The sequence below is a fragment of the Convolutriloba macropyga genome, chromosome 1, assembly GCF_964194025.1.
Source record: "Convolutriloba macropyga chromosome 1, txConMacr16.3, whole genome shotgun sequence".
NCBI classification, from domain to species: domain Eukaryota; kingdom Metazoa; phylum Xenacoelomorpha; order Acoela; family Convolutidae; genus Convolutriloba; species Convolutriloba macropyga.
Window position 1 is genome coordinate 33,482,431 of NC_134468.1, and position 23,523 is coordinate 33,505,953.

The window sequence follows — 23,523 nt, forward strand, 5'->3', positions numbered from 1 at the left end:
TGGAAAGAAAACTGAATGGAAGAACTCGTTCATAATGTCGACTTGTTCGTGGACAATGGTGCTCACTTTATCACCAATCACATTTTGCTTCGGAAGGCCGGGAGATTTTTTGAGCCTTTTCAGATGTTTGAATATAACGTCGGTGTTTCTTGTGGACATTAAATTCTCCTGGTAGTTTTTCCTGTCTGCCTTGGCTGACTCACTTACCAAGTTCTCCAGCTTCATGACTGCTGCTTTCTGATAACTCGTTGGTTTCCTTCCAAGGAGTCTTTTCTCAATTTTCATTTATTTCGAAAGATTTGACGTGAATAAAGAGGTCCATGGGTGCAGAGATCTGGTTTTTCGAGGTACGTATGTCTTAAACACTTTTTCCTACATATTGGTAAATTTCTTCACACATTGTGTTGACTTTTGTATTGCAAATAAGTTGGTACGCGTTGTCTTTAAGAAATTTAATAATTCCATCGTAGTCAGCGTTTCAAAAACTCCTGAATGATTGTAGTACGGGTTTCGGCTCAGTTACGGGGAATTCGATCGAAAGATGGATTGCATTGTGATCAGTGCAGTCGTATGTCCTAGGAAAGGACTGATCCTTTTCGGCAAAGAGAAAACAGTTGCGATAGATTGCCACGTCAAGGGTGTTATTTGAACAGGTCGGAAAGTCAACGGCTTGTCTGAACAGAGCTTCGTCAAAGATTTCAATGACTTCGTTTTCTTCTTCGTTAGAGCTGCTTGCTGTTTTCCAGTTTGCATCCGGGAAGTTCAGGTTGCCACATATTAGGGCCGGTTTTGACTTTGGAATGGTTTTAAGGAGTTCTTGGAAGTCGTTGGTATTATATCGGTATGCACTGCCTTCTGGTGGGTAGTAAAACGAACAGATTATCACTTCAGATCTGTCTAGTTGAATTTTGCAGGCTTGGCATGAGTCGGGAAGATCGGCGTTGATCTTCTCAGAGTTTAGAGAATTTTTCACTGCTATCAGGCTACCGCCAAGGGCGTTTTTGCCTCCCAAGAGTGTACGGTCGCTTCGATATATGTTGTAGTCATTTCAAAGTATTTCGGAGTTTCTGATGAATTCGTTCAACCAGGTTTCGCAAAGACATATAACAGTGTGGTCCGCTATTTGGACTGCATTAGCAAGTTTTGTTCTTCGGTCGATGTTTACCAGACTTCGTGTGTTGAAATGAAGAATGTTGGGGAAACCTAGTCATGAACACTCGGTTTTCTCAGATTCTAAGTGAACTTTCTTTCGTCATTGAACAGGTCCAAATATTGAATTCGCAACTTCTCTCGAGGAACGCTTTGGTCGAGTAGTGGACGTCTTGTTTTCAGAAAGAGATCTTCCTTCATTGCAGCTGCTAGCGACAGAGCAGGCAAGAAGTAAATGTTGCGCTTAGTGAGATCTTCCTTGTTTTCATAACCCTTCGCCAAGGTCAGGTGTGTTTGATGTTCGTTCGCTACCGTGACCAGAAGTGGTCTAGGTTTCTTTCGCTCGGGCTCGAATTTGCCAATTCTTTTGATTTCGAGAACATGTGACTCATCGTGAACAATTTGTCGTTCAGTTCAGAGTTCGATTTTTGGCTTTAGATTTCGATGGGTCTTCTCTTAACACTTGGATTCTGAAACTTTGGTTGATATTGTGATTTAACTTTTGGGCCTCCGCTTTTTGTGCTCCTTTGGGTTTCGCACCCGTGGTTTTGTCCACGGCGACGACAGCTGCGTATGTTTTCTCCACTTTGTCGCAAGTGGTCGTCATTGATTCTCCTATTTTAGAATCGACTAAGTCCGTTAGTCTCTTTTCCTTGTTCTTTAGCTTTTCACCTACGTCAAGGATTTCCAGTTTCTCAGAGACAATTGCTAGCGCGCGTCATCTGAAGAAATTATCTCGCTCGTTGATTTCAACGCAGGTGTTGTACAGTAGCATCGAATTCTCTCCCAATTCGTTTTATTCCATTTATAGCAGCAGGTGAGAAGGCGGTACATTCAGTGGTTAGATGCATGTGGGTGTTACACGATACGCAGAAGTAAGTTTTTTCTTGGGCCAAAATGCTTCGCTCGCATGTTTTGCAGTTTCTACCCATGACGTGAGATGTTCTATTTCAGTTTCTAGGTTCAATTTGATGGATGCCAAGGAAATTAATCACTTGGTACTTACAGAGGAAACTTAGAACTGACGACTAATGCGTAGTTGTAGATTGGTTATGATCAGTGCCAAGGAATTTAGTCACTACGACCTCACAAAACCAGGAATAACTTCAAAAATGAAGCACTTACTTAGTACTTCTTCGCGTGCTCTTGCTTCTTTCTTCGTTGGGCTTGCGGCGGGCTTTGTTTCTTGATGATTGCTGCCAAGTTGCTGTCGTTTTTCTTGACAATAGAGAAGGTTTTAATTTCAACGGCTGGTTTTTGATGAAGTTTTCGATATTCGGTTATCAGCTGTCGATCCTTCTGTTTTCGTCTCGACAGAAGGTCACGAACGACGTTTAGGGTGGGGATTCCTGTTGCCTGTAGCTCTTTGTAAATTGTAAACGTTGGGAGCTCCCGCTCGTTCAAAACAAACTATTCCATCAACTTTTCGTTTTAACTTCTGTATTTCGCTGACTAGCTGTTCCGAAGTTCGGGGCTTCTGGGGTCAGACTTCGAATTGGTCGTGGAGTTGATTATCAAATCGTGCCAGAGGATGACTTCCGCCGATTTGGGGAGCCGATTGATTTGATGAGAAACAATCTTCAACTTATCTTTCGCTTGGGGATGCAGGTTGTAGCCAGACTTCGTGATGACTTACCCAGAAGCAAAAAAGCCGCTTATTTTTAGGAGATTTAATTCGTTTTGCTACAAATCGCCTGATGTGGAAGTTTGTCGACAACAGATTCTCTGATTCCAACCCTTGCACAAGGCAACTATGTTGCGACTGCTGTGACTGTCGCAACATTTGGACATCGTTCTAATCAGAAGTTATGGGAGAAATCCCTCTGGTGTCAAACCCCAGGAAGCCACAACAACAACAAACCACGTTGTTTCAATTGTTGGTCATTCATTAAATTTTCAAAAAATAGTTGCGAAAAGCTAAATTAAAAACTTCCCGATACGAATCAAAAATGGAAAATCAAAAGACGCATGATTGACGTAACTTCTGCGACTTGAAGAATTGTGTCGAACATTAAAGAAATGGATAACCCCGATCTATCGCACATTTAATTGCATCTCAGGTTTCCTCCGTATTTATCATCCCAAATGCACTTTCAACTGGTCCCAATTAATGATATCCTAGAAATCCTTAAAATTTGCAGCTTTAGAACGACTGTCATGACAATAGTGATCGGAACAGTTCCATCAAAGATGGGAAAGACCGGTAATATTGAGACAGATTTTCGCTTCGAAATGAAGACTAGAAATCTTGATTTTTTTACTCCGGATATAATTAGTTGTTGGTTTATATCGGCAAATGTGCTTCGCCTTTTCGGCGAATTAAAATATGCTTCGCCTTTTGAATTAGATTTTGTTATGCCATGGCTTTTGTTAAAATGATGACTGAAGGCTGGACCATGATTTTATGTTGAAGCAGGAAGGCGCTCCAGGCCATGAAAAGTGCAGCTAACAGCGGTGTCATAATCCTTGTACCGTTTCTGTTTTGGTTTTTTATCAAGAAGTTCAATTGAAAAAGTCATAGGTATCCATACATTTACATCGTTAGTGAATCACCTCTCCTGGAATAGTGATTAAGGATTACCTATAGATGGATAATGATCGAGTCATTTTTTAACTGTTCTGTAAAGCACGAAATTATTATGGTTTTGAAAACGTTTTTTGTGTCAATGATCAAAAAAGATGGCTTCCGACTTTTTTGAAAGCAATTTGTCAGTAAACTGTAGGGTGCACCCACTGAGCTGGAGGATGAGATGGCTCCTAATTGCTCTAATATGGAACTAGGTAATTGTTATAGAAATGCAATCTAGATGACCATTTGTTTCAGACTTCGTTTTGTTGTGAAAATGCGTTAATCAAAGAGTCCAAAAATGACAAACAGGTTTGTTATTTCTGAGTCATTAGTGCCTTTCATGTATTAGTTATTGATTTTCTGGATTTCAGCGAACATTCAATTGCGCAAGCTGAGGCATCGATCATGATGTATGACGAGCCCAAGAAGCGCTGGCAGCCCATTCTACCCGGCAACACACTATCTTCTGTAAACGTAACTCATCACATAACTAGCAACACTTTTAAAATTGTTGGAAGGAGCTTCACAACGCGAGAAGTGAGTACTAGAGCAATGCTTCTCTTTTTAAACTACAGAGATTGTTTCTTAAAACAATTTTTTAGGTTATTATATCGTGCAATATTGTGAAAAATCTCAAATACAATCAAGCAACTGCAACTTTTCATCAGTGGAGGGATCAGAAAACCATTTTTGGACTCAATTTTCCATCTGTAGACGACGCTGACAATTTTGCTCTTGGGATACGCAACGCTTTGGAGATTTTATCAAGAGACGGTAATTAAACTACGCTATTTGCTAAGTGAATTTTATTTTTGCAACTGGTTAGTTATTTTTATGCACGGATATTTTGATACTTGAACAGACGATATGATTCAGAAAGCTTCTTAGAATGTTGAAGATGACTTCTGCAGGTAATTATATCTGGCTGACAGCAAAGTGCTATCTAACTACTTTTAGTGATTATCGCAAATTGCGCAATCACAGCCCTGTATTCTACATACCCGTCCAATGACTGTTTTGAGACAAAGGGAGTAGTAGTGTCAAGGCGAGTTGGGAAACTCCTGTAATGTTACGGGATGTATTCTATCTGTCAAAAGAACACTATAAGGGTTGTAAAGATACCCTCGGACGGTATATAGTGTATTTCTTTTTCTGTTATGTCAATCTCATTTTTGCTAGCTCTGAATCGCGAGTGCATAGCATCGACTGCGAAGCTCCTTTTGGCAAAAGCGACACCTCAGTTGTTTCCTTCTTATACGACCTGACACCAGGTCACAGAGAGAAGGTTGGAGAGAGAAAAATATACCCAAAAAGCGACTACGAAAAGTGTCGGGGAGCTCTCACAGATCGAGTGGAGCGAAGAGTTTGATGACATGCGAATCGAAGGACAATGGTCCAAACTGAAAATTGAAATTGAACGGGTAACAGATCAATGGGTCCCTAAAACGAAGAGTCAAACAAAAAGCAAAGTTTCCAGTGCCACTTACTATCGAAACTCGCAAGCATATCAAGCAGAAAGATAGCTTGTGGAGGAAATTTTTGCGCACTAAATCTGATCAGACACCGGAAGAATACAAAAAGATAAGAAACTAGCTAAGAAATCTTACTCGAAGAGAAACTGCAAAATTCGAATACCAGATTGCCAGACATGTCAAATCCAATCCAAAAAGGTTCTGGAGTTATGTAAACGCAAAGCTCAAGATCAGAACATGAATAAGCGTTTTGAGAGCAGAGCACGGAGAGATAATTTCAGACGACAAAGAGAAGGCTGAGACCCTGAACAAGTATTTCTCCAGTGTGTTTGTTGCAGAGCAAGATGACTCTCCGGAACTGGACGACAAATGTGCTTCTTTTAGACCGCTTACGGACGTGATCATCACTGAGAATATGGTGTTCCTTAAGCTTGCAAAGCTTGAAAGAAACAAGTCACCAGGTTTCGATGGAATTCATCCATACCTCTTGAAACAGTTGGCTCGAGTTCTAGTCAAACCAATAGAGTTGTTATTTCCAAATTGCCCGAATGAAGGAGAAATCCCCCAGGACTGGAAGGAAGCAACGATTACAGCTCTTTACAAAAAAGGAGACAGGAAGCTTGTTGAAAGTTAGACCTGTTAGTCTGACCAGTATTGTCCGTAAAGTCATGGAAAGCATTATTCGTGGCGAAATAGTGGACCACCCTGCGCGAAAAGCCTTATCTCCAACAGTCAGTTTGGTTTTGTCAAAGGAAGATCCACCAGTCTCCAACTAACATCCGTGCTAAATGAGTAGACGAAGATACTTGACAGAGGTGGTATTGACTGTATTTTTTGCGGCTTACAAAAAGCTTTTGACAAAGTACCTCGCAAAAGACTCCTAAAAAGTGTGGTCATGCGGAATCAGAGGAAAAGTGCTTAAGTAGATCGAAGCCTTCCTATGTGACCGAAAACAGCATGTCAGGGTGAACTGCGAGCGATCGTCGAAACGTGATGTGAAAAGTGGCGTGCCGCAAGGTAGCGTCCTAGGACCAATCCTCTTCGTCATCTTCGTAAATGATCTACCAGATTGTGTTCGGAGCCTGTTTGCAGACGAGACAAAGATTTTCAATGAAGTCAGGTACTTTTCGGACGGTGAGTTGCTTCAGCAAGACTTGTTTGCCCTGGAGAATTGGAGCGAGAAGTGGCTTCGTCCATTCCTCCCGAAGAAAGCCGAAGCCCTTCATATAGCGAAAAGCAGACTCGGTAGAAAATATTATGCAGAGAACGAATGTCCAGAGACGATCGAAGAAGACACTACAAAAGTAGAACTTGGAGTTACGTTTGACAACGTGTTGAAATTTGAAATGCACATCCTCAACAAAGTGAACAAAGCAAACAAGATCTTCGGCCTCATCAGGAGTACTTTCACCAGCTTAACTGTTAAAAATTCAGATACCTCTTCAGTTCCTTGATAAGACCTCACCTCGGATACGCAACGCCGGTGTGGTATCCTGGAAGCAGAAAAAATGATAAAAATTATCGAAAATGTTCGAAGGAGAGCTACGAAAAAAATCCCTGAACTGAAGGGACTGAGTTACTCAGAGAGACTCAGCACTCATATGCCAACTCTTTTCTGCCGACGAATGAGAGGCGACATGATTGAGACCTTCGAAATGACATCAGGAGGATGGGACCACAAAATGTAGGAGCTCTTCTCCAAAGGGACTCCAGCACTCGAACTAGAGGACATTCGAAAAAGTTGTTAACTCGAAAGTGCAACGGAAAACTGAGGAACAACTTCTTCACGGAAAGAATAGTCAAAACTTGGAATAAACTTCCTGAAGAACTGATTGATTGTGAAAATGTAATTTCTCCAAAGCAAGACTTACAAATTCTGGGAAAACGAAATATTTAAATTTGACTTTGAAAAACATCTAACGTCCGGTAGATACATGTAGCAAAAGAAGTTGCTAGGAAAATAAGAGCTGTGAAGCTGTGAAAAGAGGACTACCTGCGCACAGAAAAGAACTGATGAACTGATTATGTCCAGTGGGAATTAATTAAAAAGTTAAGCAACAAGTGATCGGGGCCTCCCGCGATGCAGGCGAGATATCGGTGGCATACAATGAACGATGGCTACATATCGAGAAACAATGCTATGTGATATCTGCTTGGAAACTAACTGAAACCAACATTCCAGGTGCAGTGAGTACAACTTAAGTTCACCAATCTTTAATCAGAAACCAAGGGCTATACCAGTCGTGGCGTCTGGTGCAAGAATCATGATGCATAGTTTCTGCTCGAAACCGGAAACTAACCTAAATATCCTCAACTGAATTATTAGAGGTCAGTATTAATGTGAGAAACTTCACGGAACTACCTTGGCACAGAAAATTGACTTAAAAACTGTCCATTCTGAAACCGACTGATCTACTCAATGCGAAAGCCAGCACCATAGTTACTGATAGTAGTGCAGTCTGCATTCCTTTCCCACAGACTGACAATGACTCTTCTGTTTCCCAAACGTGCAGATAGGCACCTCTCCACGGAAAATTTTGGAAAGGCCATTGCCGTATATCTGCATTGGGTATATTGTCCTGGCTACGTGTGAGATACTTTTTTAATGCAGGATATTTGTTCGCAAAATAATGTATAGTTTCATGTTTCATAGGCTTATAAGATTCAAAGTTTTTAGCCAGCTTTTTTTTCTATCAATTCTTAAAATACATCAGTTAATACAGAAAGCTATGTAACCTAGCATGCACCCACATCTTGAACTTGGAATTGATGGATGTTTAACTTTTCCCCAAAAAGTCAGCACTGACTTTCAAAGATAATTTGTGCTTTAAGAAAGTTGTTGGCTAGTGCCTAATTGAAGCTACTTGGCAGATTAACCTTTTTAACCCAGTAATGAGATGAGTCCAGAAAATTGATGTTTTGTTTTGACTCGATTCTCCATTTTGATATTCTGTTAATGGCATGACAAAAATTTCTTACCTTTATTTTATTATCTGGCGATTTGCTGTCTCACTTTTGTCTACTTCAAACACAATCCAAATATAAACCCCGAGTATTCATTTGACAATCTATGTGGTGTAGTTGCCACCTAGACACTAGGACATAGGTTTATGAACTTTTGAGTTGAAAGGCACAAATTCAGTGCCATTTATGACCAGTTTATATCTTAATATTTGTTTTCTTTGTAGCACTGGTTCTTCTATGAGATTGTTGATTTTGATCAGTTTTTGTTCTCGATATCAATTTAGCTCTCGTGTAAGTTTTAACACCCTTTCGTTATATTAGATTTGCTTTGAAATTTGATTATATTTTGGAAAAAGTTCTCAATATAAAGAACGAGTTTATTCAGATTGTCATCAAGAGAAGTTTCGTTTTGATGCATTCTTTGTTTAGTGGCAGTCACAAAATTTGGACATGCCAGTCTTGTTTGAAGCCTGAACCATTAGCAAAAATTTTAATAGTAAGCATTGATTTAGTTGTCTGATTATGCTAGTCCGTAAGTTGTTGAACTTGCCTGCCGAGTCGTTAGTAACTACATTTAGCCGGAGTGAGAATTATCTGAAGAATCTTTTCTGTTCAAGTGCAGCTAATACAAAAAAAATTTTAAATGGAATTACTGAAGGAATACGATCAAATAGCGAAACGATAGCTTGTATATAGACCTGGTGTATTGTTTAGTGCCTGCACACATAACTCAACAGATGCCTCCCCCTTCACAACCCCCCGCTTTGCCTCCGAGAAAGAACTCGTCTCCTCAAGTGACGCAGATGCTGGAACCAAAGTACATCAACGTGGACGACAACATTATAGAGAAGATTAGAGAGAAGGACAACGCAATGACCCAACACCTCTGCTCAGGTGGTGACTCCTCATCAGCTTCTTCTTGTAACGACAGCAATTCAATCTATGACCCTGTCATGATTCCCACAGAACACAGCCGAGATTCGTACAATCTTCAACAGCAAAACGGAGGTATGCACTAAAATGAACTACACTCTGCCAAAAGTAAACGCTCAAGTCGTTATTTTTATGGTCAACTGTCTTTTTTTACTACCGTTTAAATAAAAATTATACGGAGATCTGACTTTTTTGGCTAATGAGTCGATGAAGATGGCAAGGTCCATTTGTTTTTGATGATTTTGCTCTCGATGATTTTGCCATTGACAAAATAAGGGTCAAAATTTTCCAATGTGGAATTTTCGGACAATGAGTGTCAATTGTTCACCATAGTTGTTTTTGTTCACAATTTTTTGAATTTACTTCTAAGAAAACTGTGTAGATGTAAAATTTGTAATCTAAAGATTAAACTGCATTGAACTCACTTGAAACTTTTCAATGCGTCAATAGAAGTCCACTAAATCTTGAAGTTAATAGCTCATTTTAAAAACTTAGTATCTGATTTATAGGCACAACTCCGCTGACACCACAACCACCAACGGGTCACGCAGTGCATGGGCAGAACCAGCATGGTCACCATCGAGTGGGAAGTTACGGAAGTGGAGGAGCGGGCGGGGGCAGAAACAGCCATACTGGATCTAGTGCCAATCTGGGGGTAGCTGGACAGTACGGAGATGACGCCGATGACAGAGTCTCCATATACAGGTACTAAACTGAAAAAGATGGACACTTTTAATTTTAATGTTTTCCTAAGAACTGCGCCAGTCAAAAGAGCGGATTTAATCCCTCAATTGCCTATATGTTAAGCCACGTTTGTCTGGGAGTTTCTAATCGAACGGAGCTTTTGTTTGCGTTCCAAAGCGTAGCAGTTTGTGTGTTTAGCACCAGTACAAATAGCAGCTCGTCTAGTGGAGCTGGTAACCAGCACTCTGTTGAACAGTACCAACTAGGGCAGTATGCTCTTTCATCTGCTGCTTTCGAGACTCCACAGCATCCACCGCCGCCTCCGGTTCCCGCTCCTGCGCCACCCGCGCCTCCAGTTCCAGGTGCTGCCTTCCCACCAAATCCTGCTGCAGCTGCTCACTACAGAGGATCTTCTGGAGGGTCTACAGGTAAGAAAATATGCCCTTTTGAGCTCTAATTAGTTGAACTTTCACAGCATATTGAGAAATCAGCGCTTCCAAAAATTGTTGATTTTCACGCCTCTTCACCCCTTTACGCCTTTGGGCTCCAGTTTTCAGCAACCCTTACCTAAAGACACTAGACTCCCCACTAAGCTAGTTGCAACCAAAGATGGAAACACGCCAATCGATTAAATGAAACACGCCAAATGAAGTTATTATTCTGACTATAGTCCGTTTTATTGTTTTCGACTAAATGTGTGTCGTTGTTTTTTTACGTTATGATTTTCTTGGCACTGAGTGCAATTATGTTGATTGTACACAACTTCTCTTGCTTTCCAATGGATTTTATCGTTGTTTGAATAGGTGAGATATACGGCAGAAAATTTTCGTAGATACTGTTCTACTTCTTAAACGACGGCTAGTTACTTGAAATAGCTTGAAACGTTTTTTTTTAATTTTAGCGAAATCAATCTGCATAGGTATTATGATAAAGTTTTAAGACGGAAATCCCAATTTTTTTCTGGTAATCTGTTTTCATCGAGATCCCACTCATTTTAAATCAGATGTAACTTGTTTAGGATCAGTTGAGGCGACATCGAACGATAATTTCAAGTTGATGTATAATTTTGTTAAGGCTAGTTCAGACCTTAATATAATTTGGGTATTTAAACGGTAAAGAGCAAATAAGAAAATCACTTTTTGGAATTAATTTTTAAAATTTTCTCTTTATTTTACTGTCATTTTCGTCCCGTAATGAAAATTAATGAAAGCAAAACTTAAACTGATCAGTTAATTATATTATTGCGTCCAAAATAAACTATAAAAGCTTATACAGCGATAAAGGAGAAAAATTCGGATGTAATTCTTTTAAACATTTTCGTTTTACTAAAGTATAATGCTTCTTACGTTTTTGAGGAAATGTTTTTCATAGGAAACGTCTGCGATGAAAAACTCAAACATATAAATCCCATAAACATTTGAATATTTCTTGAGTCCGAAAGCTACACATGGAGAATGGGTTATGTGGGTGCGCATATGAAGTTCCAAGCTAGCCTATTAAGTTCTTGCACATGAAGTTGTGCAATTATATTAGCCCTGTTGTCAGTCTAATTCTATTTTTCGCCAGACGTATTTTTCGTCTGACCCTTATATGTTTTCGTCCTCAAAAACGAAATAAACAGTAGCTCGGAGGGTCTTTAATGAGCGAGTAGATCTCTTAAAGCTTTACGCCTTACTAGTCTCTAAGTATTTTACCAAAACTGTTTTGAGGAAACAATTTCATCGTGTGAAAGGCAGTTCTTAATCTTAAAACTTTGACCGCCCCTCAGTCACCCCCCCCCCCCCTCAGTCACCCCTCCCCCCAACAATCCTCCATCCGCCCTCCTCCATCTGGCGTTTTGAAGCGCCTCTTCCAGCTCTCCCAACCCTACCCCCAACGCTTGACACCCCCCCCCCCCCCCCCCACCACACACATACTCCGCACAGCCCTCCCTCAAATGCTTGCTTCCCTAAGACCCAGCTGGCTACTACCGAAGCCAACCGCTCGCCGGTCGTTCGAGAGAAATTTTCTCTACATTAGTTGGTTGTGTTATGCTTACACTAAACTCATAGCCACTATGTATGGGCTTGGAGGTTAACAGATTATAGATTTTTTTTTTTGAAAAAAATTCTGGTTGGATATCTGGGTGTCAACTGGACCAAATTATGCTGAAGTTTTGCAAGGAGACATAAATTTGATTTTACTTTTCTTGACAGTATTTGATTTGTCGAAACTGATTTTGTTGTATGTAAAAATAGTTGTTTATTCGGTATTTTCATCATAGCGAAACTCGAAAAGGTAGGTTTTTGTTTTATTTAATGAAGCAGACCAGGGCAATCATTGAAATTTTAAATATTGAACAAGGTTCCTCAATATGTTGCTTTTCTTTAATTGCAACTTCATGTTCCTATGAATCTCCAGATAAAGAGGTTGTTGGCCAAAATTCAGTTGTGGATGAAAAAAAAATAGCCGCAACCAATTATGTGCAAGACGTGGTTTTCAGGGCGAAGTGCTCATTTAAAAGCAATATGTGAAGAGGAGAAATAGCCCGAAATTTAAATTTAATATTTAGATTTGATGGTTGAAGGCGAGGATAATAACTGTTTCTGCTAATGACTAAATCACTACTAACGGTCTCTTCGGAAAAATCTGAAAAGGTTTTGTCTAAAGAAAACCAAGAGAATAAAAATTAAGTTGATAGCCGTTTTTGAAGAACAAAAGAGCTAATAGCTTTGCGGCCATCGACGTGAGATATTGATTGTGACCCTGAAGTGGCAGGCAGATCTGATTTTGTAGAAGAAATTATGATTTTGTTCAAATGTCTTCGAGTTAAGCGGGAACAATCGGAAATACCAAACAATTGGCATTGAACTTTTGTTCGCAAGTCAATGCAAGCAATGTTTCTCAAAACTAAAGTCAAAATATTACTGTTTTGATGTTAATCGAAGAATTGATCAATCGACCAGCCATTTTTCGTTGTTTTAAACTTATTTAAGCTTCCTTTACTTCATTTCAAACTTCAATTATGCATATTAGTTGAATTGAACAAAATTTTTTTGTTTTACAAAACGTAATAATTACTTGTTAACAAGCGACGCCTAGAGATTGCATTACTTTACAGCCATATGGAAAATTATTTTAAGTATGTATATTTGCATTGAAACAATATGAATATCACTCTTGAACAAAAGCACTATTAGGCCATGAAGGCCTGTTTTCAAGTGTCTCAAGCAGAAGAGAAGTGACTATGGTAGTTCTTGATGAAAAAACCACCTGAATAAGAGCCGTTGTCTAATACAGAAATCATTAAATTTGATGGCAACATGTTGTCTCTTAAACCAGTAAACTTAGATAGTAACGCACAATTGCCTGTCATGTAGTTATCGAGGATATTTTGACGGAGATTTTTGAATTGAAGTTGTGGTCTTGGTACGAATGTCATCTCCAAAGTTTAGAAAATACGATGGTAAACAGTTTACCTACTGCCTGATATTAGGTCTACCAGAAAAATTGTCTAATTCAATTTCGAGTAGGCAAAGTTTCCTGATTTTGAGAATCTCATCTTCCGAGATTAAGTTCTCTAGCTATGAAATTGAGTATTTGCTCATTTCAGGCGTAGCTCTGATACGTTTTAATTTACCAATTTTCTGGCTATTGATATGGATTCATATTTCCTTTTGCAAGTCCAAATTCGTGTCCTTATCGATGTGTTCAGTGGTTTTAGAAATTTGTGCTTTGAACATCCATATATTAGAACTCCATACTGGGCAATTGGCTGCACAGTTGTTTTTATAAACTGTTACAAGCTGCCTTGTGCTTAAACATTTTCTCAGTTTGTCGAATAAGGAACAGAAACTTGTTAATTTTCTTACAAACTCAGCGTGTTATTTTTTTTTTCAGCGTGAAGCAATTTTTTTTCAACTAGGATACCAAGATACTGCGACGTCGTGTATTTCTGTGGTTCTCAATCTTCTCTCTGTATTGTTCCCTTTGTAAAACCTAACCTTTGTCTTTGTTTTTTATCAACATTCAATGTGAGTCGATTCTTTTCGAGCCAAATCAAAACTTTTATCTAGAGCTTTTGGGTGCGTGTCATTTTGGTTTCCAGATATTCTTTGCTGTATATTACAGTATCGTCTGCATACAAAATAATTTCAGTTGGTGTTGTAGAAATATCATTATCATATATATATATATATATATATAATATATATATATATATATATATATATATATATATATATATATATATATATATATATATATATATATATTAAACAAATAAGAAAGGTCCCAAGAAAGATCGATCCTTGGGATCTTTTGTATCGAAAATCCGTAAATCGAGCTTTTTTGAAAAAATTATTGTGGTTGACAGTGTCGGAAACTTTTTTTAAAGTCAAGGAATGTGCATGTTGTTCTCATAGAATTAGTTCGCCAGTTCGCCAGTTTGATCTCAATATCGTACAAGTTGTGCGAGTGCATCAATTGTACTTCGTTGTTCTCTGAACCGGAATTGATTTTTTGTTAAGATATCTACGTTGTTCATGAAATATACCATTCTGCTGTATAATATCTCAGAAACTTTCCCAATAGAGTGCAGGATACACATTGGTCGGTAATTTGATGACTCAGTTTTGTTTCCATCTTTAAAAACTCGATTTATTTTTGTTATTTTCAATAGTTCAGGATTGTAGACTGCCTCCATGCATTTGTTTAAAATCCGACAGCTTTCTGACAACATTCAAAAAGTTTGTTACTGCTGCTGGCATTCTTGTACATTCCATTTTGATAAAATTGTATCTTTTCTGTTCTTATTAGTTGTTCGACTGTCTTTGGTTGTTCGTCATAGCTCTTTTTGGTTCTATCAGATTTTTCCATGGGATACAATTGTCTGAGATGATTTTTCTCGGAAGCGGCTTTTTAAACTACGTTGTCAATCCAACTTTTTCGTTTTTTTACTGAAAGTGTTTTCCAGGCACCACTTGGAATATCATAATTTAGAGGTTACTGTAACTTTCTCAGAGGAGAATTTTAATTTTTACTATTAATGCTGCCTGCCAAGACTCCTTCAACGTATAATCAACATTTGTTCTTTGCTTATAGGATTCTTTGCTGATATCCCCTGCATCAGTTTCCGGTATCTGCGATTCAACGAAATTGTCATATAAACGACAAACAGAAGTTCTCATGTTAACGATCAGATTTGCAAGACGTTGCGCAATCAACGATAACGCTAGCAATTTATTGTTTCATCTAGAAATTTTTATTAAGGTTTCCGGATCTGGGCAATATCTTTTCTTTTTTTTTCGTATACAATTTCCAGTTATATGGGTGTCGCTCATTTTAAGGTTTTTTTGGTTGAGCAGCTGCTGATATCCAAGTCAGAGCTTGGGCAGCTATAAAGAATGAGTTTAATGATATTGTTGATTTTTCTCAATTTTTGTGGACAGAACTTTTTTAATTTGATATGAATATCCAGACTTTGAAAGAGTAAGCTATCCAAATTAAGCTGAGAACCAATACAAGGGAAGGTGTGCAAGAAAAGTGAATAATTGAGACTCAATCTTTCCATCGGCCTGAGTTGGCTGTAATAAAAATAGGGTTGTTATTAATTTACTAACCAACATTACATGAGCGTATTTAAATGAGCGTATTCCTTTACTTCATTTCAAACTTCAATTATGCATATTAGTTGAGTTGAACAAAATTTTTTTGTTTTACAAAACGTAATAATTACTTGTTAACAAGCGACGCCTAGAGATTGCATTACTTTACAGCCATATGGAAAAAATATTTTAAGTATGTATATTTGCATTGAAACAATATGAATATCACTCTTGAACAAAAGCACTATTAGGCCATGAAGGCCTGTTTTCAAGTGTCTCAAGCAGAAGAGAAGTGACTATGGTAGTTCTTGATGAAAAAACCACCTGAATAAGAGCCGTTGTCTAATACAGAAATCATTAAATTTGATGGCAACATGTTGTCTCTTAAACCAGTAAACTTAGATAGTAACGCACAATTGCCTGTCATGTAGTTATCGAGGATATTTTGACGGAGATTTTTGAATTGAAGTTGTGGTTTTGGTACGAATGTCATCTCCAAAGTTTAGAAAATACGATGGTAAACAGTTTACCTACTGCCTGATATTAGGTCTACCAGAAAAATTGTCTAATTCAATTTCGAGTAGGCAAAGTTTCCTGATTTTGAGAATCTCATCTTCCGAGATTAAGTTCTCTAGCTATGAAATTGAGTATTTGCTCATTTCAGGCGTAGCTCTGATACGTTTTAATTTACCAATTTTCTGGCTATTGATATGGAGTCATATTTCCTTTTGCAAGTCCAAATTCGTGTCCTTATCGATGTGTTCAGTGGTTTTAGAAATTTGTGCTTTGAACATCCATATATTAGAACTCCATACTGGGCAATTGGCTGCACAGTTGTTTTTATAAACTGTTACAAGCTGCCTTGTGCTTAAACATTTTCTCAGTTTGTCGAATAAGGAACAGAAACTTGTTAATTTTCTTACAAACTCAGCGTGTTATTGGAAGCAATTTTTTTTTCAACTAGGATACCAAGATACTGCGACGTCGTGTATTTCTGTGGTTCTCAATCTTCTCTCTGTATTGTTCCCTTTGTAAAACCTAACCTTTGTCTTTGTTTTTTATCAACATTCAATGTGAGTCGATTCTTTTCGAGCCAAATCAAAACTTTTATCTGGAGCTTTTGGGTGCGTGTCATTTTGGTTTCCAGATATTCTTTGCTGTATATTACAGTATCGTCTGCATACAAAATAATTTCAGTTGGCGTTGTAGCAATATCATTATCATATATATATATATATATATATATATATATATATATATATATATATATATATATATATATATATATATATATATATTAAACAAATAAGAAAGGTCCCAAGAAAGATCGATCCTTGGGATCTTTTGTATCGAAAATCCGTAAATCGAGCTTTTTTGAAAAAATTATTGTGGTTGACAGTGTCGGAAACTTTTTTTAAAGTCAAGGAATGTGCATGTTGTTCTCATAGAATTAGTTCGCCAGTTTGATCTCAATATCGTACAAGTTCTGCGAGTGCATCAATTTTACTTCGTTGTTCTCTGAACCGGAATTGATTTTTTGTTAAGATATCTACGTTGTTCATGAAATATACCATTCTGCTGTATAATATCTCAGAAACTTTCCCAATAGAGTGCAGGATACACATTGGTCGGTAATTTGATGACTCAGTTTTGTTTCCATCTTAAAAAACTCGATTTATTTTTGTTATTTTTCAATAGTTCAGGATTGTAGACTGCCTCCATGCATTTGTTTAAAATCCGACAGCTTTCTGACAACATTCAAAAAGTTTGTTACTGCTGCTGGCATTCTTGTACATTCCATTTTGATAAAATTGTATCTTTTCTGTTCTTATTAGTTGTTCGACTGTCTTTGGTTGTTCGTCATAGCTCTTTTTGGTTCTATCAGATTTTTCCATGGGATACAATTGTCTGAGATGATTTTTCTCGGAAGCGGCTTTTTAAACTTCGTTGTCAATCCAACTTTTTCGTTTTTTTACTGAAAGTGTTTTCCAGGCACCACTTGGAATATCATAATTTAGAGGTTACTGTCTCAGAGGAGAATTGTAATTTTTACTATTAATGCTGCCTGCCAAGACTCCTTCAACGTATAATCAACATTTGTTCTTTGCTTATAGGATTCTTTGCTGATATCCCCTGCATCAGTTTCCGGTATCTGCGATTCAACGAAATTGTCATATAAACGACAAAAAGAAGTTCTCATGTTAACGATCAGATTTGCAAGACGTTGCGCAATCAACGATAACGCTAGCAATTTATTGTTTCATCTAGAAATTTTTATTAAGGTTTCCGGATCTGGGCAATATCTTTTCTTTTTTTTTCGTATACAATTTCCAGTTATATGGGTGTCGCTCATTTTAAGGTTTTTTTTGGTTGAGCAGCTGCTGATATCCGAGTCAGAGCTTGGGCAGCTATAAAGAATGAGTTTAATGATATTGTTTATTTTTCTCAATTTTTGTGGACAGAACTTTTTTAATTTGATATGAATATCCAGACTTTGAAAGAGTAAGCTATCCAAATTAAGCTGAGAACCAATACAAGGGAAGGTGTGCAAGAAAAGTGAATAATTGAGACTCAATCTTTCCATCGGCCTGAGTTGGCTGTAATAAAAATAGGGTTGTTATTAATTTACTAACCAACATTACATGAGCGTATTTAAATTCTTCAGATTACCTCTCGTCTTTCTCCATTGGACATTTAAAGGGGTCAAAAATGAAGAACAAAATAATTAATATAAGAGAACTTTTCGTTGAAAGCTTTTTCACCACCTTAAAGAGGCAATTCGACAAAGAATCTTATTAGTTGAAAGTATTTTGCGTGCGCCTTTTAAATAGTCAAATACCAACTTACATTGCGCTTAATATAAGGACGTCAGCTGTTCTGTTTATCTTAAACTAACTTGAATATCTAGTACAGTTCTTAGACAACTGAGAGGAAAATTTTGTTTTTAGTAACAGGCTTCGAAATTCGCTATTGTTCTATTGCATTTTAAAAAGTATTTTAAAAACACTGTTTTTTGTCGAAATTGGCGTATTTCTCGCTTTCCAATGGCTTTCCTCGGTTAATTCAGCATCAATTTATTTTCCAAAATAAACAAGAGCTCCATCTGTCGGGTTGAATAACAGCTATTTCCTATGCTATACCAAGAAATGATCATTGATTTAGCAAATAAGCTGAATAATAACAACAACTAAAGTGAATTGCATTAAAGTTGATCTAGACTGCATTAGAGTTGCGTTTGTTCTTTGCTATTATTCTTATCTCCATGAGACAGAATAATTTGAACCAACAATGTTTTTAAATACTTCTAGTCGCGTGTTTCTACTGGAAATGTTCTATATACGTTTAATCTTGATTAATCTCGAACCAGTTTTACGTCACTATTACGGTATCATTTTGTTAAGTGACGAGCATAAAAGTTGATTTCAGTTAATCTCTTTCCAATAATTTTTTTTGCTTGATTTGATCCAATTTTGTTGATTAATAGCTGCCGTCAGCCTCTCAACGGCTATTATTGGTTGACATCAGTCACCAATTTCACGTTTGACTTCTGACTTACCTCACTGTTGCATCTGAAAGAAATTTAAGCTGAAAATTTATGGAATTACGAGCAGAATCAAAAAGTGAAATCAAAATCAACGGCATAAACCAATAAAGCCGGGGCACTAAAAGTTAATGTTTAAAGACTTAGTGCGTCAAGGTATGAAAGTTACTCAAAGTATATTGCTATTTGATATCAGTATAAAGCTTATAGAACTCGAATTTAAAGGCTGCATCAAATATAGAGAATCCTATAATTATGAAAATTTTTAACGATTTTTTTTTTAGAAAACCTGCATTTTTCAAGGTTTTTTTGAAAATTTTTGTTGGTTTCTACAGCCTCGAAGCGCCGAGGAGCCTTCTCTAGGGTTTGACAATAGGGTATTGTATAGTTTCTATATGTAATGGAATGTTTTTCAAGATTTCAACACCACGATTTTTAGCATTTTTTTTACTAAACTTGAATTTTTTTCAATAGAAAATCTCCTTTAGGGTTTGATAATAAGTTACTGGAAAATGTTTTTGACCATGGATTGGTTTTCAACTTTTTTATTACAAATTTTAGCAGGTTTTTTATGCAACTTGCAATTTTTTTCAAGTTTTTTAAAAATTTTGTCATTTTTAGGTTTCTCCAGCCTAAAGAGCCATCTAACCTCTAGGCTTTGATTTCAGGTTACTGCATAGCTTCTAGATGTAATAAGATTTTTTCAAGATTTTAATACCAGCAATTTTTAAAAAATATTTGAAATTTGTACAGTTTTGAATTTTTTTCATCATTTTTAGTGGCACCAGGGTCCTGGGGACCTCCTCCAAGGTTTGATGATAAGCTGTCGCTTAGTTTCTAGAGTGAATGAGCAATTCGCCCGACGTTAGTTGGTTAGGTTTAAAATTTTGCACATCTAGCACTTAACCTAATTACTAGGCTCTTGTGTTGGTTATCAGCAACAGAGTATTTCAGTTCTGTGGGCTGAGCTGTTTTTTATTGACTCGTTACAAAACGTTTTTCTGAAGTTTATTGCTTTCTGTAGTCATTTGCGGATCGCTGGTGTATCAAAATGTTGATAGATCAGCAGATCTAAAAGTTAAAAGGTTTTTGAAGAGAGCTGATTTATTTTGAAGAATTTTATACAACAATAATTTGTTTGCTTCTGGGATTGGTCGTTTAAACAAATGATCTTAAATGTATGTTCAATTTTTGACGTAATTTCTATTTTATGGTTATATGTATACATATTTATTTCGTTCGTGAAATGAGATTTTTGGTGATGAGAAATTGACGCTGGAAGGCTTTTGTTGCAAATTTAGAATCGATTTGATCTAGTGAATCGTAAAACTATTTCTGTTTTTAAATTCAGTTGAGTGTTCGTTCGATTTTGTATTTATTTTTTTAATGAGAATTCTAATTTCCTGGATGCTGCCGTTGGCACGATGTGAATTGGTTAAAGTGACTTTGAACTGGGTAAAATGGTTAGTTCCACATGAGCATTCGAATACCTTTCATGTAACATTTAATTGAGTAGTCTATTTGTTGTTCTTGTCCTGGCGTACATTTAAGTAGAGGCGTGCAGCTGTACACCATGTTGTTTTTATCCACTTAGTTTACAAACATTCTAGTGCCAGTGGGAATTAAACTGTTTATCTCTAAGAAAAAGAGAAGGAAACAAATTAGAGGGAACAAATGAGATGACATTGAAATCCACTTTTCTGATCGATTTTAATCCGGCCGCCGCACTGTGTAGAAGTAGAGTAGTTGTTGGAAAAAAAGGAGCGCTTGCTTGCCTGTTTATAGCTCCGAAAGCGAACAACATGTGACTATGTGTAACTGAAATCACAAGAGGGGAAAAAGTGAAATTGAGCACAGGCACGTCTAGACTTCAAATGAAAAGGAAAGAGCATGCTGTTTTTAAAAAGTGTAGAAAAAACCGGCGCTTTTTGTCTTATATTTTTCACAATCGAATTGTGTGTACTCCTTTTTTATCATTGCGTTTATAGCACACATGCACACACAAACATCAAATGTGTCTCTCTATGTATATATAGATAGTAGTAGTAGTATCAAGGAACCAGAGAGCCAGCGCGTAGATGTGTTTGTTTGCGCTACTAGCATTGCAAAACAACTGAAATTCATGTGCGGTAGTGGGTTGCCCGCTAGTGTTGGTTTGTTGGTGTTAAGTTTGTTAAAGGCGCTGGTTGCAAATATTAGTGGGGCCGTAAAAACTGAAAATGCCACGGTAGGTAGTTACAAAGTTCACGTTAAGATTATTTCGATTGTATTCAGCTTTACATGATAATATGCGACTGACATGAATCTTTAAGTGGTTGAGAATTGGTAATTCATGAATTTCTAGGTTGAGTATAAACTAGTTCTACATAATATTGCGTATTGTGAGTCAATTTGACGTTTTTAAAATATCGTGTTGTTATCCTGGACGTCTTGCACCCCCTTTTTGAGAAATAGGAATATGCAGAAAAAATGAAAATTTTTGTTCAGCAGTATAAAATACTAGACCATATAAAAGTGAGGTCTTTCTGTCAATGTGCCAGATTGATTGAATTAACGGAAACCTATTCTAATGAACTGAATTTTCAAGGACGCGCTATTAATACAAACAGAACTAATAAATCCTACTATCTCAATCTATTGCCTACTACCTCTGTGCTCTCTGATTGCTATTGTTAGATTACCCTCCCTACATGTAATCATTGCTATTGTGCGAATAGAGAAAGGGAAGGGAATGTATAGGCGCTTCTACCATTTTCTTTTCTTTATTCCCATGTAGTATCGGGAATTTAAAGTGGCTCTGCTTTCTACAATTTGCTTGCATTGACTTCATCTGATTGTGACAACAAATCGTTATCGCTATTCTTTCATAATTGTCTCCGCTCTTTCTGTTATGCTCTGAATGGTATTATAACGCTGATTCTCTTTCGGTTTTGCATGCATCTGATTTTGCTTTCACCTACAACGTGGCGTGTTTGTTGTAAATGAAGGAAGAATCTGTGCAAAGAAAATAGGCAAAGAAAGGAACTGTTGGAGTGAATTTCTTCCAATATTGATATTCATCCATCTATTAAATTGGGTGCCCAGTTAAATAAGGAGCGCCCTAAAAGCAGACAACGCCAGGGGAATTGAGAAATGAAAAAGAATTTGACAAAAAACTTAAATGGAGTGTTCCATGGTATATTTTGGTGGGACTTGGCTTTAAAGCACCGTCTCGGTAACATTTTTAAACATGGCATAGGAATTTAATTATAACTTTTGGTTCTTAAAAGTGAAATCAAAGCTCAAAATACGTTTGTGTAAAGGTGCCAATTCGGCGATCTCTCGGGTTTTTCACTGCAATATTGATCTTGTTAATTGCCCTCGAAGGGAAGCAATTATTGTAAACATGTGCGTCTTTTTACGACTCGAAGAGGAGTATTGAGATTTCACAAGTTTTTTTTAAGCAGAAAGCAAGTTTGTTCATGACTTGAATTTTGACTTCCTTGTTTACGACCATTTACCTCCCTTTTGGATTGTTTACTTCTGTTTTCGAACAATGGACTTTAACAACAGCTGTTTGTAACATGTAGCAATCGGGAACTAATGGTAGTATTCAAGGTGAAGAGGTCAATTTGAGAATTTTTGATACCATTTAACCAACTCAAGCAGCTGAACTCAATTGGCTGCAATTTAATACTAAAAGTCAAATGATAAGTGCGCCGAAATTGGTGTCATTTTTTATACTAATGTGTTTATTTGAAGCCCCCTAGTGAATTTCTTAGTCACATTTGGGCTACCCCCTGACTGAAGCAGGTTGCAGTTGGTTAGAGCTCACACTAGTCGTTCGAGAGCAATTCTTCCGACATTAGTCGGTTATGTTTTTTTAATTGATCGCAAACGAAGTTTGAACCAGTTATTGTAAACTTATCTTTTTATGTAAAAATTTTGCTTGATCGTTTAGACTTTTTGTGTGATTTTACGCCCTTTGACTTTTTGCGTAATATAAATTCCAGTTTTATTCACAATTTCACACAGCTGAAGAGCTTAATTGGCGGCAGTTTACCACTAAAATGCAAATTAAAAGCGCCGAATTAGGTGTCATTTCATTTTAAATCTTAATAGTTGTATATAAAATCTAATGACGTCATTTGGAAAACCTAGTGAACTTATTAGTCAACCCCTACTCCAGACTCCCATATAAATTATGTTCAAGTTAATTACCAATTTGTAATCATTTTTAAAAATTTTGTCTACTAAATAGTTACTAAATTGTTTTGTATGACCTCATTATCATCTTTTTGCGTTAATTCGTCACAAGTTTGATTTAAATTCAGATAATCTGCGATATCATCATGAATATAAAGCAGATCATCAATATAAGCTCATTTCGTTTTTTTTGTGTACCTGAAATCATTATAGATTGATACCGCGAAGACTATTTTGAATGAACAAAAGGGTTATTGGGCTTCCAAATGACTGGAAATTTCCCAGAAGCAATGAATGCGGTTTTCTAGCATTGTGCCATCATTTTTAATATATCTTAATTTTTGTATTTTAACGATTAGTGATGAGAGATTTTTTATGTACTATTCTGTTTTAATTTTGGCTCAAATATTGAGAAGCAATTTTACCCCGTGAAAAGCATCG

At 37.0% G+C, this 23,523-nt stretch overlaps 2 protein-coding genes across 2 annotated transcripts in view; both read left to right on the forward strand.

Annotated features, from left to right (window-relative positions):
* The window catches only part of LOC142338034 (DNA replication licensing factor mcm5-like), a 409,068-nt gene that overhangs the window by 204,356 nt on the left and 181,189 nt on the right, over positions 1-23,523 (forward strand). The window lies entirely within an intron of this gene.
* The window catches only part of LOC142338043 (uncharacterized), a 210,096-nt gene that overhangs the window by 131,165 nt on the left and 55,408 nt on the right, over positions 1-23,523 (forward strand). The window contains exons 2-7 of the mRNA XM_075387679.1: positions 3,972-4,027; positions 4,090-4,255; positions 4,321-4,492; positions 8,869-9,162; positions 9,597-9,792; positions 9,970-10,199. Coding sequence (XP_075243794.1) covers positions 4,017-4,027; positions 4,090-4,255; positions 4,321-4,492; positions 8,869-9,162; positions 9,597-9,792; positions 9,970-10,199 — 1,069 coding nt within the window. The 5' untranslated portion in view covers positions 3,972-4,016. The remainder of the gene's footprint in view (positions 1-3,971; positions 4,028-4,089; positions 4,256-4,320; positions 4,493-8,868; positions 9,163-9,596; positions 9,793-9,969; positions 10,200-23,523) is intronic.